The following is a 17,931-nucleotide window of genomic DNA, read 5'->3' as shown; positions in this document are numbered from 1 at the left end:
TAATGCACGGGTTGTGGGCCTGGGGGTGGGTACAGCTTCGTTAGCGCGACGCCCATTCCGACGTCGGATTTAGTGCATAGAACTACATTTCTACATATACTGGAATTGCTACGAAAGTACAGTAGAATGAAAACATCCCCTTGGAAAATTAATAGATTGGATAATCCCCGAGTATGAGAAACGACTGAAACGGAGAGGCCTGGACACGCTGTGTCCCCGACAAAACCGGGTTTGACTCACATCCCGCAGGAAACGGCATATACCCATAGACCCACGTTCAACTTCCCTTTCTGATGAAAACACCAGAAAAAGAAACAGCATGTGGAGACTGTGTGAAGCCGCTGGTACAGCCCGCTGGGCTTAAAGATAAAGCACAGAAATAGGCAGAAATACAGCACGATCATAAAGATAGAAGATAAATGTCACTCCTGCGCCTCTGTTAAATCCATGTTTCTACGTTCCCGGAACCGAAATAGAAACGCGCGGTGTGGTGGAAATCCCGTAGGAAGAAAGCGGCAAGGAGAGAGACAAGAGAAGAGTGTTGTATTGGATATGGGTGATGGAAGGCGTGACAACCCTTGTCGTTTCACCGTGGCAGAGACCGTGGGAGGGAAGAAAGTAAAAATAGTAAGAATGTAAGAGGGTGATCGTAGAAGGGGAAGGGGGAAGCCAGAGAGAAAGGAGTCTAGCTGATGGTGATGAGAACCAGTCTATGCCTCGTCCTTGTTCTTCTTCTTGGACTTCTTGCTGCTGGGTTCTTTGGGGATTGTGCTGATGCTGGTCTGGTGGACGATGAGGCGTGTCCAGCACTCCTCCTTGTCCCACTCGAAGCCGGCGAGGTAGGGCTTCTCTAGTTCGTCATCGGCCTGGGTGGTGTTAGTGATTTGGTAGCGACGATGAGAAGGGATGATGGGTGCGAGGGAGTAAGTGGAGGAAGGGAGTAAGTAGTGGAATGGAGAGGGAGGAGGGTGTGTATGTATGTACCTTCTTCTTGAATTGCTTGTGGATGGCATCTAGTGCGTCCTTGATCGTGACACCCTTTGAATTCCGGGCGGTGACTTCCAAACCCAGGGGGAAGTGCAGGTCGATCCTCTTGACGGGCGGGTTAACGAGGTGCATCTTGAGGATGTCCTTGTCGTCAATTGTTGATGGTGATGAGTTGAGTTTCCTGGATGGAAGGTTAGTAAGTGGTGTTGTGTTGCAGGGATGGGCTTGTTGATTTAGGGGTGGGGTGATGCAGTTTGGGATTGGGAATGAGAGAGGGGTCGATTGTCACTTACCAGCCAGTCTTTTGTGTTTCAATGGGAAGGGTGATTTCGATTTTCTTCTCCTCTGCAAGATGAAGAGGATGATGTGAGTATATGATATGATGTATCATTGGGGGAACATACCTAGGTCCTTGATGTTGTATACCCCCTCAGCCGTCGATGAGGCGCGACGATGGCCCTTCGTCTCCTTCTTGTCCTTGACCTCTTTCTCAGTGGAGGCAGGGGGTTTCTCGTCATGTATGGAGAGACCGGCGATGGCCGAATCAACTTTGGTGAGAGGGACAGTCATAGTGAAGAGTGGATTGGTGAAGCTCAAGATGGAATTTCTTGGATAGATCAGATGATTGATGGAGAGAAGAAGAGAAGAGAGAAGAGGAGAAGAAGAAGAATCTGGGGGGGGGGGAAGAAAAGGATAAGAAGGGCCGAGAGAGAGGGGGAAGAGCAGGTGACTTGTGCCTGTTTGGTGTTCAGCAGAAAGAGGAGAACCCAAAGTCATGGATGTCATTCCGCGTCCAGCATAAACCCAAAAAAGTAGACTGTAAGTACCTAATGTACCACGAATGTACCCCCTCAGGAGGTTACCAAGTAACCACGTACTACTAGTACCCAGTGAGAGGTTACTTTTGGCTAAAGCCTCTTTTCCTTCTTGTACCTGTGGGAACGGGCTCGACCTTGTTTCATGGCCACGGGACTTGGGAGAGTTATGATTCGATTTCTCCTGATTCTAGTTCATAGATCCAACTTCGAGCCTCATTGACTGAGATAGCTATAGCTATACATACAGACTCTACATCACTACAGTGTATAGCTACCGGCACCTTCGGATCACACGAGCAACTGACATCAGAGAGGCGATGGATTGGCGCTAGTTCGGACCAATCTGGAGCTGCACCCCGCATTCTGCTCCACTCGACTTTATTTCAGACCACGGCCCCCCTCAAGAGTCATGATGATGATGATAGTCATGAAGATGAGTTGTCTCAAGGCTCGTCAATCCTGGAGATAGACTAGAATTGAATAAATCACTGTTAGATATACATTCTTTCTTTGTCTACTAACTGAATAATTTCTAGAGTGTAGAGTGGCCTGTTCCAATGCAGCCAACAGATCCCCGGATCACCTGATGTCATGAGCACACGCGACCCTCCGAATCAGCCCACGTCCCTTGTCAACTCGCAACATCCAACTTGCAACATGCCATCCCCCATCCCCGTCTTGAATTATTCTGCTTGATCTTTACTCCCATTACTATCTCTAATTTGTATTTGAATTCATATCATTGATCTCGGGCTTTCCAAGTCAACCCGATCGCACCATCTAACTCTCATCACCCATGCAGCAACGCCCTTCCCCACACCCGCAGCTTATACGGGGCCCGGAAGATCGTCTAGGATGGGCCAAAGTGGATCCCTCTTTACCCCACGCTGAGCTTCCACTCGCCAGCCACACAATGGTGATGGTGACATTGCTGCCCCCTTCCATTGACTCAATTCAGGAAGATCTGGACATGGAACTGACTGTCAAAGAAATAACTGAAGAGCCGACGCGATTGATTGAACGTCCTGACCACACTTCTCAAGATTCGAAAGAATATCCCACCGCCAACTTACCAACGGACAACACGAGACCATGCGATGCACCCGACCGTGCATCATTCGTTGGTCAAAGAGAGTACGACCTTGATCGGCGATCCTCAAAGTCTCCCTCTGCAAGCTCATTGAGTTTGCTACCGGGAATGCCAGCCCAACATTTCCCCAGAAATTCCTGACACATTCTGAACTTCCCCATTGCCTAGAAACGGAAGCAAAAAAAGACAAGGGCTGACATCGTTTAATAGCATTCTTGACAACCCCGACCAATTCTCCGATTGGACATGTTGCATCGCGGACATTAGAAGAAAAAAAAGGGTTGTACGGTCGGCAATTCACTTCTCGCTACCGTGTCGAGCATACCGCCAAATCGCATGATAGATTCAAATGAAGACATGTGGTGTGTTACTGGCTGCCTCGTCTCATAGTCCTTGTTCCCCCTGGGCACGACAAAGTTCTGCCGTCCTGGGGACCGCATGCCATGCCCTTCTCGCTTTTAATTGATTGACCCTTCCACCCAGGAAACATCAACGTGTTGAGATCTGTGTCCAAAAGCAAATCTCAACTATATGACTTCTTTACCTTGCAATTTCTGTCAAGCAGACCCTCGAGCGGAATTCAAGGGTTTTCTCTCCCCACTCCATCATATCAGAGGGTCTTGGTGATGCAGAGCAATCTACTCGAGGGCCTGGCTAGTAGTAATTGCAAAGTGACTAGTCATATGGGTGAAATTTGCTATTTTCTTAAAATCGTTTCTCTTTGTTTTTTTCTTGTTATCCTTCTTACGAGATTGAAGTTCCCATCCATGAAGGCATAAGCTTCGCGCCGGGCTCGTATGAATGTCACTAACTCGACTAGAACCCTATCCAACTATATGAAACAGCTAGGATCATCATTTCCCCGTAGAATCTGGCACCAATCGCACTAAAAATGACTTAGGCTTAATCGCCTTGGGTATGCATGCACTAGCTGATGGTTTAAAGGGCCATTCTAGGCCGAGAACGACAGGAGGCGCAATCTATGATTCTTGTACCTTTAGTGGTGTAAGTTTTGCTGACGGTAGACAGTGGGTCTAGCGACTGTAGTCTCTTATCGACCAGTAGGACCTGTACACACCTACCTGTACTGGCTTATAGTAACTATACCGCGGCTAATTCTGACTAAACGCGTTCTACTGTACATTCTTCATGTGGATCGTAACGGGGTCTAGTTTACCTAGCTAGTCTTTGGCTTGGGGCGTCGACCATTGACTTAAATCAGAGTTCGAAAAGATCATGTATGCAAAGTATTTTCTTGATACGAGAACTGCTGAGATTCCCTCCAGGCTTATAAGGTTCTGGGGCCTTTGGTATGGTTTTCCCGATCTGAATAGCCTCGATCTCAAGTCCCAATCTGTTCCGTACAACCAAGCATCTTACTAAAAGTTAATCCTGGAATAGCATGGAATATTGCCAAATGAGAACAACGAATAGGAGAATGCAGGGCGTCGATGTGTCGATGTCTCGCTGATATACTTTATTTCAATGTCATTTTCCAACCGCGTCTTGGTGAGCCATGATCTCCTCGACTCCCTAGAAATGGAATGGTCTTGGGACACAGACGCCAAGTTTCGAGGGACTGGGTGTAAGAAGACATTCATGTCTCTCGCCAACTCGTCATCCCCTAAGATCCGAGCCGAAACTTTTTCGAATCATTATGGAAGATTTAGCGCTTTAGCTGCGATCGGCCTTTGACAGGTAAAGCACTGTCACCAGGCGGACAAGCTCCTATGTAGTCGCTTGAGCGTCTACGAACTTGCCGGCAAGAACACAATTAAAGAACATGGTGTGAATCGAAATTGTCAATGGTTTCTACAATAGTTCCCTTTTCGAGTCCCTACAATCAATCTGGTCTGTACCTGTGTTTACCCCGCGCCCCTATTATGATCCAGGGGCGGTGCGTATACCAGCCATGAGGAGGGTGCTATTAATAGTATGGGCTAGATTCTCTTAATTGTGATTAGACACTTGGACTACCGTATGCACTCATTACTGCATCATAGGTTGACACAATAAACTAGGATTATTGACTCTGGCTGATCCAGAGGGTGTACCTCGGTGATTGTGATGACATCATCTCGGATCACTCAAGCGAGAGCCCGCTGGTGGGGTAAGCTGAGCTGTAATCCGCCGAGTTTACAAACAGTATGTAGCTTGTTTAGTCAGTTAACGTTAACCACGCAACAGGGGATATACAATAAAAGTGGCGATGAATTTAGGCAACAGAAATTCATGAATAGTATAACTCTCAATTGATGAGCACAATTGACCCCTGAGAGGTACTGGGCGCATCCTGAAACACGGAACCAGCTAACCGTGGGAGGGGTAAGTGTCCGCAGGTTGCAGCGACAGCAACCAAGCTTCGGTATGCCGCAGGATGCATACAGACTGACATATAATATGGAAAATCCGCTATATGGTGATCAACACTGTTTACCTCCCCTTGTCTGATTCCGGTTCAAAACCGTAGCTGTCTCAAGTCTGGCAAAAAAAATGACACACCACTGAGTATGAGCAGTGAGCGGTGTACAAGGCTGGCGGGGGAGAAGATACCCTCGTCCGTACTAGCTGCGTATCCTCTTCTCCTTTTCCAGCTCTACGGAGCAGTGCAGTCCCTATTGTTCCTCATTACTCGCTAGTAACACCTTAGCTTCATACTGGGTGGTATTAAATACATAGCCCATCGAAACGCCCCACTTAGCAGGCTGCAGTACCGAACTGGAAAACGGAAAAATGGAACGAATGGATCCCCGAGAGAGGTCTCTCCTTTGGACCTGTGGTGGACACAAAAAGACTTGGCTTTATCGCCAAGCAGTGATCAGAGAGCTTAACATCTTGGCAGGCAACAATACTTTCCATAGGGCTACTGTATTAAATACTTTGCGATAGTACATCTTCATGATGGTCAACTATCACTGTCTCTCGACCTCTTCTGCTTAAATACTACCGATGACGCCCTGCAACACCCCGCTCCTCCTAATCTCGGTTCCGGGGGGCAGCTGAAACGGAGCAACAGACTGATTGGTCCAGGAGTGGGTTTTTGGTGTAAAAATGGAAAACAAAAACAGAGGCGAAGTCAATGGGGTCACCGCCAATGATAGCTGTAAATTCAGCACAACTCGCGCCTCATCCACTAGGAGGGAGGATCTCAGCCCTCTCAGCCCTCTCAGGAGTCTCAGCATACACCTTGTGGAGCGGCCACAGTGGCAGCTCCATGCCTGACTGGGAAAAGTGGCGGCCAATTCGACCAACTCGACTACACCAGCCACGTAGCCGTGACTCGCCCTCGTGGGGTTGGGTGAGTTTCTTGTGTTTCCACCGCGCGCTATTTAGATGCCACCCTCTCCCCCTTGTCAGATCCTCTCCTCTTCTCTTTTTTTCCTTCATCTCACACTCTACTTCTTCTTCTTCTTCTTCTTCTTCTTCTTCTTCTTCTTCTTCTTCTTCTTCTTCTTCTTCTTCATCTACCTATACACATCAATCTAAACCGTCACAATGGGCTGGTTCTCTGGTATGTGCTCCAATGGCCGGGCTACTACTCAGTCATGCCATCCCCCTCTCTATACATCTATACTCCACTCCGCATGATACCTTATCCCTTCCACGACTACTAAGAACCCCTCACTAACAACCCCTTTTCTTCCTTCGTCTAGACGACTCTCCTCAGTCCGACTCGTACAACCAGTACCAGGAGGGCGGTGTCACCCGCGAGCACGAGGCTTCCTTCGCCCACGAGCTGATCGCCGGCGCTGCCTCTTACGAGGCCGCCAAGGCCTACGAGGATCACTGTGAGCGCAACGGTAAGCTTCCTTAGACATCATTCTCCGTCTAGGAACACCCAGACTAAAATCCCTCCCTACACCAGGCCAGCCCCCGAGCCACGAGAAGGCCAAGGAGATCATGGCCGGTTTCGCTGGTGCCTTCATCGACCGTGAGGTTGAGACCCGCGGTCTGGACTTCATTGACCGTGAGCGCGCTAAGCGTCATGCCCAGGAGCACATTGAGCAGGTTGAGGAGAGCCGCTTCAACTACTAAGTGCGTCTCTTCGATTGAGAGTTGCAATTGTCTATACCAATATCTCTAAATGTGATTATGTCTGCTACGTACCTTGATGAATGTTGTACTGGATGATCTCGGTGTTTAAGGTGACGGTGATGTTCATTGATAGTAGTGCGTAGAATGCATGGAGCAGTCGATAAGCTTATAGCTTTGCATTATACTTGGGAAGTAATATAGGCACTGTTAGCCCAAATCTCAAGTTTGATGAGCAGACCATTTCAATGAGCTCGAGCACGCAGCTTGAGACTCACTTGTATGTATGTGGCTAGAATGAGAGCTCTTGTCTCCGGCTCCATGTTGAGAAAATGCCATTGCAACTAGGTCTACTTATTCTGATATGTTTCGATGTAATAATTACGACAATTTTCTGTCCTCTGCCGGTCTGTTCAGGTTTAATCTCTTCAGATCTCCTAGACTCTGCCTATGATGAGCTCACCTGACTAGGACTATATAGTAAATGATTCTCTTTATGCGCTGTAAAGCATCATGCTACCGTAGGGCTGTATCTAATCTATTTTTTTGTAGTCGAATAATCTTTTCCAGTCTATTATTGTCTAGTTATTTATTTTGGATCTTACTGCAGTAAAGGCCCTGGATCCAAAGAAGTGCCGCCTGCTGGCTGATTAGTTGGTCACGTGATGGATTGATGTAACTGGAAGTATTGGCGTAACTGGTCAGGATTTGTAAATGAGCCGCTTCCTTCTCGACCGGTTGAATTTCAATCGTTTCAATTTCATACTTCAAGTTCAATTTCAAGCATTTCAACGTCGAATAACTCAATCAAACCTGTTTCAATTTTATTAATTATGGTTTGGAAAGATTCCGTTTACCTCATTCTCATTTACTTCAACTTGAAAGAATTATATCTCAATCGTTTCTGGTTTATTCTTTTACTTTTCAATCATTTCATTTCAATTTCAATGTCACGTGTTTCAATTCCGACATTCACCTTAATCACGTGGGTTGTAGGATTTTCAATTTTCAAATTATTGGATTTACAGATAAATAAATTTTTAGATACACTCTACAGTAGGGGCTAATAGGTTTGAACTCCCAATGAATCTTCAAAATCATCTGTTCAGCCACGAGTCAAATAAATATCTCAGTAGAGAGGATTTTAAGATATAACTGATTCGACTGTTATTGTACACCGACTCCACCATCAGTGCCGTGGTCTCCATGGATCTGCATGATTTCGGCAGTATTAACTCAGAACATGTTGCAACCACTACATAATGTCTAGGCTCATCCAAGTACCTCTCGCAGCCTCAAAGAGAGCGAATATGGGGTTTCTAGCTACATTCAAGGGTAGAAATTGAATATTTGGAAGCCGAGGATTAGGTATATGCTCCTAAATCGACTGTTATAGGTGATTATATTCCGTGCTTTTGTTTACTTCGACCCACGATCTTGCTCCGAGGTATCACGCAGCATAGATGCGGGGAAACGAGCGGAGATATGCCGGTCGCGAGGACCTTGTTTATCAAAGTTATCGTTATCCAAGCTTCCCACTTCGAGATAGTGTGGAGCTAAAGGACCGGAAGTATGTGAGCCAAACCAGCCATGTGCCATGGTTAGTTCGACCTTCAGCTTGACTTTCAGAAAATTTACTTGATATTTGTACGATGTTTGACTCTGGGAGAATCAATGAAATTTTCCCTAATAGTCCCGGGCCCCTTGATTGTGGTTCAGTTTAATCAAAAGTGATGATCGTTCGAATAACCTTTCCTATCATTGTGGACCTTCCACTTATAGAATGCAACTTTCTCTTCCACCGAGCTCGGCTTTGTGGGTTATCACTGAATACCTGTGGCGCTAGATTTAACATGGGCGAGGTATTCTTTCAAGAAAGCCAGCGAAGATTAGTTGGAGATGCCCTATGTTGTGATTGGTCACATCTCGGGGCTATCTTCGGTCTGGGTAGATTCTAAAGATTATTAAGGCTCAAAAAGGTAAGCTTGACGTGCTCTATTAAGCCCTTCCTTCTGGCTTTAGTGTTTTTATGTTTTTACTTCAGTGAAAGAGACGAGCGATTTTCATCAAATCTGATTGCCTTGGCAATTCGCAGAGCTATGGCCTCTAGAGGCAAGGGAGGACAGTGCTTCTTTGTTGAAATAGCCGAGGTCTTTGGACGATCCCTACCTACCACTAGTAAGAGGTTGTTGCGTTGGAATTATCAATCCAGCCTTCAGAGTTCCGACTACATGTGTACTACCGGGTTGAAACTATGTTGGCAGAGCATGCACAGATATAATCAAATAACGTCACCGTGAAGGGAAATGCGGCACGCGATAACATTCAAGGACAGCTCCGATAAAGATCCCTAAACTTGAGAAAACAAGACACTTAAATGGTAAGCGACCTCATTTTGAAGCATTCTGGTTATATGCTCTGGCTATATGGTGATCGATATGTATACCCCGCATAAGTCACTCAACCTCCAAGAAGTCTGTGCGTAGGGGCGAACGAATCACAAAGGTCAGTGCCTGCAACAATGCGATAGCTTAACGGAATATCACAAGCAATTGAATTTTTGCGCTCAATGATCCGAGCAACCGAGGAGGCGAAGCTGATAATCTAGCATGGACCTCTCAGAGCCTCGACCTTTCCCCGGGATAGAGTTCCTCAGCGGGTGCCTGCCTTGAAGTTGCACTTCTTTGAACCTTCTACCACCCCCGCATCCCCGCAATATGTTGTAGATCGTGGATTGATGATGGGGAACCCCACTGAACTAACGATCTGCTCTCCACTTTCCTGATATAGAACTATAGCTGTGCGCTCGAATCATGCGCTCGGCAATGTTACTAGCAGGACTACCAAGACTCTTGTCTTTTCTTGCTACTGTAGCTATTTCACATGGACTAGCTCCGGGCTCCTTTATAATGGGGGTTCCTGCCGAGCGTCACCGTTTTCATTCAATCATACTAGCAATCTAGGAAATATGCCGAAAACGAAAGATTTCGTGATCGGAGCTCATCGTGGACCATTATTCTCACGACAGGAGGAGGATGAAGGACTCGCAAAGACCGAGTCTGCAAGTGGTATCTCCTTGACCAAAACACCAACGCGCGGGGAAAAGTGGCGCCGTCACTGGCGTCGTTTCTGGCTCGTCTATCTCGTTGGAAATGTGATTTTTCTGGCAATATTGCTTCCCATATTGTGAGTCTCCACCAGCAACCTTTTTGACCATGCTTTGCTCCACTGTTAGCTAACCCATTCAAAGCTTCCTAGTTGTTATCCCTGCCGTGGCACAACTGGTAGTCAACAAATCAGACTTATGGCTTGTCAACGCCCAGGTGGAGCAGCCAAAAGCAGACTCTATCATTTTGACCTTGCAAGCCAACGTGAACTTGAAGCTTGCAATTCCTGTCCGTATCGAGCCTGTGACACTGTATCTCTTCGAGCGAGAGTATGGCCATGACAATCCATATGCCGCAGTCAATATTCCAGGTTCAACGATCAAAGGCAACTACACCCTTGGGGTCTCTGACCAGTTTACACCAATACAGAACCAGACAGTCTGGGAGAAATTCGTCAAGCAAGTCCTTTTTCAGGAAGAAACATCTTTAGCCATGTACGGCAAGATGACTGCTTATTTGGGGGTGCTAAAGTCTCATGTCACGATGGACAAGGACGTTGTCGCACCAAGTAAGTCTTGCCTCTCAACTCTTCGTCAACTCAATCCTCTATTTTTGATTCTTTTTTTAAACCCCCTCTTGGATTGTTGCTAACAGCTTCCAGCCTTGAATAAGTTCGCAGGTTTCTCCATGTCCGACGCGACACTCCTCCTTCCCGCGAGAGATGACGGCACAAACCTCATCGGAAACATTACACTTCCCAATCCCACCGTCCTGCATTTCGAGGTCGGCACTTTGAATTTGGACATTAAGAGTGGTGATATTCTCATTGGCAACGTCACCATCAAGGGAGTGACCCTTGTACCAGGAGACAACACTTACCCACTTACTGGGGTTCTCGACCTGAAGGCTATACTTAGCAACCTAGGAGCCGTGCTCAAAGCCGAAGCTTCTGCTTTGAAGACTGGGAATCTTAGCCTCCAAGCAACCACCTCGTCAGTTGTCTGGAATGGCACAGTGGTGAAATATTATACAGACATCTTGAAGCAGCTCACTCTCAATGCGGACATTGGCCTCGCGGATACTTTGAAGAATACACTGAAGAACTTTGCCAATGGGAAAAACCTGACCGGGATCTTATCTAGTCTCTCTGGAAATAGCGGCAATACGAGCACTGCCGTTAGCCGTCGTGACGAGAGGGATAGTAAAGCGAGGTTTGAGTTGGCGCAACTGCTTAAGGAGGATCAAGATGTTCAAGAAGCCTTCCATGATATAACCCCGGAAAGGCGAGACGGGATGATCGATTCCTTGATTGCGATGTATTAGATGATTAATGTTGACCCTTAACGACCCTATTAATGAACGATACCTTGATGCCGTCTCAGATAATCTAATACAGAGTAGAGTAGACAGCCTTGTTGAACAGCACAAAAGATCCAGTATTTGGTCATTCATTCAAGGACATTAATCTCATCTAGTTCTTTATAGATAGCACTCTTCACATCTTCCTCAGCCCAGCACATATCCACCGCATTCCTTACCAACTGTACCATTTCAGCTTTACTGAACTCACAGTAAGTATATACTTTCTGCATATTCCCATCAATCCAAACATCATGCATAAGGGTCGGATCGTCGCTGTTGATACACATCTTCACCCCTCTATCTCGCAGTCTTCGAATCTTAGGAAACAGAACATCCGTCGCTGTCCTCCGATGATAAGCATGAGGGCACAAAGTCAAGCCAATCTTTCTATCAACCAGGCCTTGCCATAACTCTTCTTTATCTTCAGCATCAAGTCCATGATCGATGCGCTCTGACCCGTGGCCATCGCATACCTGAAAGATAGCTTCATGCATATGCTCGTGCGTATCTTTCTGGCCAAAATCACAATGCATCGTAACGTGTAAACCATCGGCTTTCGCAAGGGCAAAACCCTCTTCAAACAACATTGGCGGTCTCTCGTATGCATTACTGGCGAGCCCAACAGCATGGAAAAGCCCCTTCCCACCTTCAACGGTACCAGCAGCCCAGGGTCTCGCCTCAACATACGCCGCTAACCCCTTTGCAACAGGCTCGTCGCGAAGGAAACACAAAATCCAGCGCGAGCGCACACCAAATTGACATTTTGCATCGCCTTGCGCGCGCAGATACCCATCCAGAACCGCGGTCGCAGCCACACCCCGACGTGTATGTGCTTGAATATCAAAAAAAGGCTCAGTATATCGTACGTTCATCTCCGCACAGCGACGGAGATATGCCATTGCCAGATCATAAAAGTCCTCCTCTGTGCGAAGGACTTCGCACCCTGCGAAATAGGCCTCCAGAAAGGTCGGGATACCGGGCTGCCGTCCATTAAGCTCGGGTCGATGATTGAGGGTCACTGCGTAAGAAGCCTTGAGGTCTTCGAATGTCGCATATGGTAGAGTGATTTTGTTGCGGTGCGCTAGCTCCCAGCGGAGAGATGGTGTGAGTGTTCCTTCGATGTGGAGGTGGAGTTCTACCTTAGGTAGCGCCGCTATGAAGGGACTGATGGCTAGGCCGTTCATGGTTGGTTGAAGTGAGAATCTTGATCAATTTGAGAAAAATGCGACCGATAGAGGATGACAAGGTGTGGCCTATCCTAGGAAAATGAGTTCGAACGATTGTCGGGACTTTTAGTGTTGAAAAGAGGGGAGTGTAGTTTGACAATGGCGGCAATTTCCGACAGGTCGTGGAGCGCTCCCTTGATCACGGACATCTTCCGGTTGGATTACTGCTTTATCTTTATGGGGCTGGCTTCACTTATCGACATTCTCGACCAATAATCAGCTCCCTTTAGACTACACCATGACGCCAGATAAGAGCTACACTTGACACTGTGTTTAAGGTGTATCACCCCAGGGCTAGTACATCCCTATCCATTTGAGGCTCTTCAAGCCCAGCGTTGCATGGTACAATAACGTAGAATTGAGATAGACTACCTATCAGATAAGTTTGTTCCACACATTCATCCTACCATCCTTGACCAGAGCCTTCACTCATCAAGCAGCACTCTTAGTCTCCTGAATTTCCAGGTGGGCGGTATCCTGCTTCTTGTCGTCATCGTCCTCGAGCTTTTTGTGAACAGCCGCAGCGACCTCCTTAGCCTTGTCCTTGTCCTCGAACACTGCTTAGGTTAGCGCTGTTTCTTATAGCTGCGTTGGAAGACCACTTACGGAATGACAGTTCCTCAAGAGTGCGGCCCTGAGTTTCGGGGAAGAAGAAGTAGATAAACACCACCTCAAAGACAAGCCAGCAGCAGTACACCAGGAGCCACTTCCAGGTGATGCGTGCCAGACCAATGGGGTTCACGTAGGTGGCGAAGAAGCTTGCGCCGCGGCCGTAGAACTGGAACCAGGAGAGACCGCGGGAGCGACCCATGTAAGGGAACAGCTCGATCAGATACGCTGGTTCATGTTAGCATATGATAATAAAACGGAAGGGATATGGGGTACACACTATAGGTAAGGGCGTTATAGCCGAGGTTGTAGGCGGGCGAGTAGGCGAAGATGAAGAAAATTGTCAGACCAGCTGCGGACTTAGCCTTTGTGCTAATGAAGCGCTCCATGGAGATAGTCCATGCGACATAGACGCATAGCAGGCAGCATGCGCAGGTGAGATACATCGGGCGGCGCTTGAAGCGCGGCGCTGTCAGCGCTAGCGCGGTACCAGAGACGAGACCCCAGCAGGCGATGCCGATGTTGATCTTGGACTTGACCACGCTGTTGGTGATTCCGACCAGGTTCAGGAGATCGCTCAGATAGTACCTATCACACGGATTAGCAAAGACGAAACGCTCATATAGTGCAGATGCCACAGGTGGGGTACTTACGAAATGAGAGTGTTGCCGGACCATTGCGTGAATAGGCCAAGGAAAGCGGAGATGAACAGACGACGGCGCATACCGGCCGTGCGGAACATGTCCCACCAGGATTGTTTTGATTCCTCGAGCTCCATCTTGATAGTGCGTTCGATCTGTGCGATCTCGGCCTTGACGATGACTGAGGTGCGGTCGCCCTCCGCGTGGTACTTGGTGAGAATGTCGAAGGCTTCATCGTAGCGGTCTTTACTGATCAGGTATCGGGGGCTTTCGGGGAGGAACCTAGGCTTGTGTTAATAATAGTAGTAGGGATAGCGATAAGACCTTGTCTTACAGCACAGTCGAGATCTGGATCAAGGCGGGCGCAATCTGAAGCAGGGATGGGATTCGCCAGGCCCAGTTGGACGTAATGGTCACCGTCCCTAGACCCACAGATGCTGCAATAATCTGGCCGATAAAGTACGAGGAGTTGAAGAGCGAGGTGAGAATCGGTCGTTCCTTGGGGTGACCCAATTCTCCCAGCAATGACGATCCAGCGACGATACAGAACGGGATTCCGAAACCAAGAATGATACGCGCGACAATGTACATAGCCACTGGGAGCTATTAGAGATGTCATAGAATTGATAAAGGAGAGGAAGGAGTGAATACCTCCATTAGCGAAGCCCTGGATAAGGGCCCCAACCAAGCTCACGCAGGAACCGAACATAATAGTCCATCGGCGTCCGAATTTCTGGTTGACCCATGGGACAAAAGGGAGGGAGAGAATAGCTCCGAGGGAGTATGCAGCACCTAGGAAGCCCTTCAGGTTCGCTTCAATCGCGTACTGGGGGAGTCCATTCACGGTCTTCCCAGTTGGTTTACCGAAATCTTTATCGCACCGTTAGCCTCCTGCCGAGCTCATCCTGGATCGGGAATACATACACTTGTTCCATGTATACACAATCTGGACCGTGTTGATAATCTGCGAGTCGAATCCAGACGTGATCTCGATACCCATACACGCGGGGAACAAGATGAAATAGAGTGCCCTCAGATTCGGCTTCTTGTACCAAGGCGTATGGTCATCGGCCAGCAAGTTAGCCAGGACTGGCTCGGCCACATTCTCCTCGCGCTGTTTTCCCACGACAACCATTTTGAAAGACTGATGTTCGGATGCTCACAACAGTGCTGATTGACCTGTGTACCCCTTGCAGATTCGCCGGGACTGAATCATGGTTATATATCCCATCCATTCTTTGCTCTTTATCCAGCGGGAGACCTACCAGCCCGGCACGCTGACCCAAGTCCCAGACAGCCAAGAACCGTCTTACCCATTAGGTTCTGCACAGACACACTGGAAGGTATTCATTTTATCAACTTGAGTAAGAAAATCCCGGGTACGATCCCCGCTGGGGGGATTATAGTTTCAGCACCCCACGGGGAAACTGGAAACGGGCGGTGCCACCGGGGTGGGGGGACAAAAGACTAGGATAGGCTGAGGAATCTGGGTTGTAAGCTTGTGGATGTGGTCGCTCCAAGCCAATCCCACGAGAGTCTTGGCATTCTATCTTAGCCTAAAATGGGCTAGTTGGATACAAGGTCTTCGCGGAGTCTCCCCGAGAGCCTCGGGCCAAGAGTAAGACGACAGTTGCCGGCAGTTGCAAGTAAGACTAGCGTGGGGATATGCGGTGCGGTCCGCGGATAGCTACTCGAAGAGAAACGGGGCTGTAGCAGCTCTTCTGTACGGAGTAATTCAGATGAGATAAACAGATGCACATCTTACGTTGTTTTATACTACATTTCCAAACTGTTATGCATCAGCCACTCCAGGAGCACACTTAACTCCTTAATCCCACCACCTTCCTCGCCCCAGATCTTCAACCGCTCAATCACCGCCCGCACACAGTCCGCCCAGTCAGGAGGAACAGTCACATATTCAGCTGAGGGGCGATGCGTCAGCTTTGCGCGAAATCCCGCAATCAGGCAAAGCGCATGGTTGAACCGGACTCGGCATGCTCCCCATGATCCCGGATGCCGGAAGAATGGCACTTCAGTCTGGATGCGATAAACTGCCAAAAGAAGTGCTTCGCTCGCTTTGACCCCATATAGCGCTGCCATCCCTGGGTCCAGCGGTACATGGATGCACAGGTATAGATACGCGCGGCAAAGCAGTTCGCGCACCTCGACGTATCGCTCACGGCTTAGCTTCATCAGCTCACCCTCCTTCGGCCCCGGGGCAGATTCAAGAGGCATGTTGAACCGGAGTGTATGTGGCAGACAGTCTACCCACTGCTGGAGTTGACCTTCGAGCTGCGTTAGAGTTTCTGCCAGAACTTTGATGGTCGGTAGATCGATATCTGGAGAGAGCACACGCACGGCATTGCGGGCCCGGTTGAGAAGCCTGCGCAAGAATATCTCGGCTAGGTAATAGTAGGAAGATACTGCTTCGAGGTCTATAGATGAGGGTTTGGAAAACTGCCACCCAGGGCTATTCTCGGATGGTTGCCTCGTGGGGAAGCTCGGGAGAGAATAAGGAAAGTCGGAGAGGCTGAGGTCACAGGGTGGTAGATCCGTTAGTTCATATCGAACCTCGCTGATATATGTCAGTCATGTGCGTTGGGACTTGGAGATCTATGGCGTATATATACCATTCGGATTTTAAGCATGTCCAATAGAGCCGCTGCTCCAAACCTGTAGAGGAGTTAGACATATTCCCGGGTTGGAGAGATTCAGACCACCCACTCTCTTCCTGTGCGCTTCTTATAGTCTTTCCATCGCGGTGCTTCAAGCGATACGTTTGCCACAGCATGGATGCTGTCCGGAACATTTTCCAGCCCGGAATCGGCTCGATATTATATTGATACCAAATCCTACAAAGGAGTTAGACATTCGTCTTCCGTAGCAGTAAAGATGGAGCTTACCCGAATAAACAGAGACACTGCACTCCCAGTAAGGTATCATCGAGGTACGCAGTAGAGATGCGCTTCCGCGCCATAGAAAGGAAGGTCAACGACTCCTTCATTCGGTGCTCCGGAACTGACATCGTCACGTAGGTGAGCGGCGGACTGAAAGATGGTGCATTAGAAGAGAGCTCTCTGGTTTCGTCGTCAGGATAATTCCCCCAGATCGCTGCAAGCGCAAGGATAAGCAGCACCAAGCACGACGAGGCGGACCAGTCAATGCCATTTTCCAGCACTCGAGCGATATAAAAGTCCAGCTGGTCTGGTTCAACGATCGGATTCTTGGTCCAGATCTTGGTCATAAAAATTTCGCGTAGTTCGAGGAGCCTTTGAGGATCTAAGCTTGGTAGAGCTGCAAGAGCCATTAGTATCTAATTCCGGGATAGCATGCAACCACATACCCGTCTGAAAGCGATCTGGCTTCTCGGAATACGATGTCATTGGAAAGGTCGATACAGGCTTCTCTTTCGGAAAGATAGGCCAGCTAAGAATCATGTCCGACCCGGTAATAGGCGTATTGGGCGCATCATTGCGTGAGATTGACTCGGGATCTACTTCATCCACTGGTGATGGCGATGCCTGTTGCGAAAAGAGAGGAGGACCCCGCTTCAACGATAGATTCTCTGACAGAAGCCGTTCTTGACGTTCTACTGCCTCTAGGATTCTTGCTCCCCATGTCTCTAGACTTTAGATCGAATTGATGGTTATTAAATGCATCGGCTAGTGGGAAGAAATCATCTCTATGGGAACCGACACTGAGATGGCATCCGTATCGGGATACTCGCACGCTACACCCCGCTGGATACATTTGGCACACACCGGCCGTGCCGAGTCGCATCGAGTCTTGCTAAGACGACAGGCATCGCATGCGGTGAGCACCCGCGTATGCTTGCGAGGTCGCGCAGTTGACGAAGTGTCCATTCTTCCGGGCTGGGGCTTCCTGCAGTTGGACACCGGGATACTCAGATGAGATGATTATGTTGGTAAAACGGCCAAGAGAAAAAACGACGATGTCGGTGATTGGTGATATCGCTAGCCGAATCATGGCTGAATCATTCCTCCAATCAAGCCAAGGCGGCCTCATTTTAGCCGGGCAATTGACCCAAACGAAGCGGGA

The 17,931-nt window shown here is 48.4% G+C and overlaps 7 protein-coding genes across 7 annotated transcripts; 2 read left to right on the top strand and 5 right to left on the bottom strand.

The window, feature by feature from the left end:
• Positions 1 to 710: 710 nt before the first annotated feature.
• On the bottom strand, positions 711 to 1,557 carry N7473_011654 (uncharacterized protein; the record flags this gene model as incomplete). Its single annotated transcript, XM_057157593.1, has 4 exons — positions 711 to 866; positions 985 to 1,168; positions 1,281 to 1,332; positions 1,392 to 1,557. 4 exons carry the CDS (start codon positions 1,555 to 1,557, stop codon positions 711 to 713), a joined length of 558 nt encoding a protein of 185 aa, XP_057003443.1.
• A 4,741-nt stretch (positions 1,558 to 6,298) lies between these two features.
• N7473_011653 (DUF3759 domain-containing protein) lies at positions 6,299 to 6,996 on the top strand. The gene is made up of 3 exons (XM_057157592.1): positions 6,299 to 6,406; positions 6,549 to 6,695; positions 6,761 to 6,996. The coding sequence occupies exons 1-3, from the start codon at positions 6,391 to 6,393 to the stop codon at positions 6,928 to 6,930; spliced, it is 333 nt and encodes a 110-aa protein (XP_057003442.1). The 5' UTR covers positions 6,299 to 6,390; the 3' UTR covers positions 6,931 to 6,996.
• A 1,350-nt stretch (positions 6,997 to 8,346) lies between these two features.
• On the bottom strand, positions 8,347 to 8,526 carry N7473_011652 (uncharacterized protein; the record flags this gene model as incomplete). The annotated part of the gene is made up of 1 exon (XM_057157591.1): positions 8,347 to 8,526. One exon carries the CDS (start codon positions 8,524 to 8,526, stop codon positions 8,347 to 8,349), a length of 180 nt encoding a protein of 59 aa, XP_057003441.1.
• A 1,369-nt stretch (positions 8,527 to 9,895) lies between these two features.
• N7473_011651 (DUF3712 domain-containing protein) lies at positions 9,896 to 11,357 on the top strand (the record flags this gene model as incomplete). Its single annotated transcript, XM_057157590.1, has 3 exons — positions 9,896 to 10,113; positions 10,178 to 10,602; positions 10,696 to 11,357. 3 exons carry the CDS (start codon positions 9,896 to 9,898, stop codon positions 11,355 to 11,357), a joined length of 1,305 nt encoding a protein of 434 aa, XP_057003440.1.
• A 125-nt stretch (positions 11,358 to 11,482) lies between these two features.
• N7473_011650 (adenosine deaminase family protein) lies at positions 11,483 to 12,580 on the bottom strand (the record flags this gene model as incomplete). The annotated part of the gene is made up of 1 exon (XM_057157589.1): positions 11,483 to 12,580. One exon carries the CDS (start codon positions 12,578 to 12,580, stop codon positions 11,483 to 11,485), a length of 1,098 nt encoding a protein of 365 aa, XP_057003439.1.
• Positions 12,581 to 13,054: 474 nt separating this feature from the next.
• Positions 13,055 to 15,007, bottom strand: N7473_011649 (uncharacterized protein; the record flags this gene model as incomplete). The annotated part of the gene is made up of 7 exons (XM_057157588.1): positions 13,055 to 13,179; positions 13,229 to 13,459; positions 13,512 to 13,819; positions 13,885 to 14,154; positions 14,207 to 14,468; positions 14,524 to 14,742; positions 14,797 to 15,007. 7 exons carry the CDS (start codon positions 15,005 to 15,007, stop codon positions 13,055 to 13,057), a joined length of 1,626 nt encoding a protein of 541 aa, XP_057003438.1.
• A 641-nt stretch (positions 15,008 to 15,648) lies between these two features.
• N7473_011648 (fungal specific transcription factor domain-containing protein) lies at positions 15,649 to 17,255 on the bottom strand (the record flags this gene model as incomplete). Its single annotated transcript, XM_057157587.1, has 5 exons — positions 15,649 to 16,447; positions 16,503 to 16,545; positions 16,597 to 16,724; positions 16,776 to 17,166; positions 17,216 to 17,255. 5 exons carry the CDS (start codon positions 17,253 to 17,255, stop codon positions 15,649 to 15,651), a joined length of 1,401 nt encoding a protein of 466 aa, XP_057003437.1.
• Positions 17,256 to 17,931: the final 676 nt, after the last annotated feature.

This window comes from Penicillium subrubescens (assembly GCF_028828155.1).
Source record: "Penicillium subrubescens strain IBT 31985 chromosome Unknown utg000010l_segment0_segment0, whole genome shotgun sequence".
Lineage (NCBI taxonomy): Eukaryota > Fungi > Ascomycota > Eurotiomycetes > Eurotiales > Aspergillaceae > Penicillium > Penicillium subrubescens.
The sequence above is the reverse complement of the archived record's forward strand: the minus strand, read 5'-3'. Positions and strand labels throughout refer to the sequence as shown.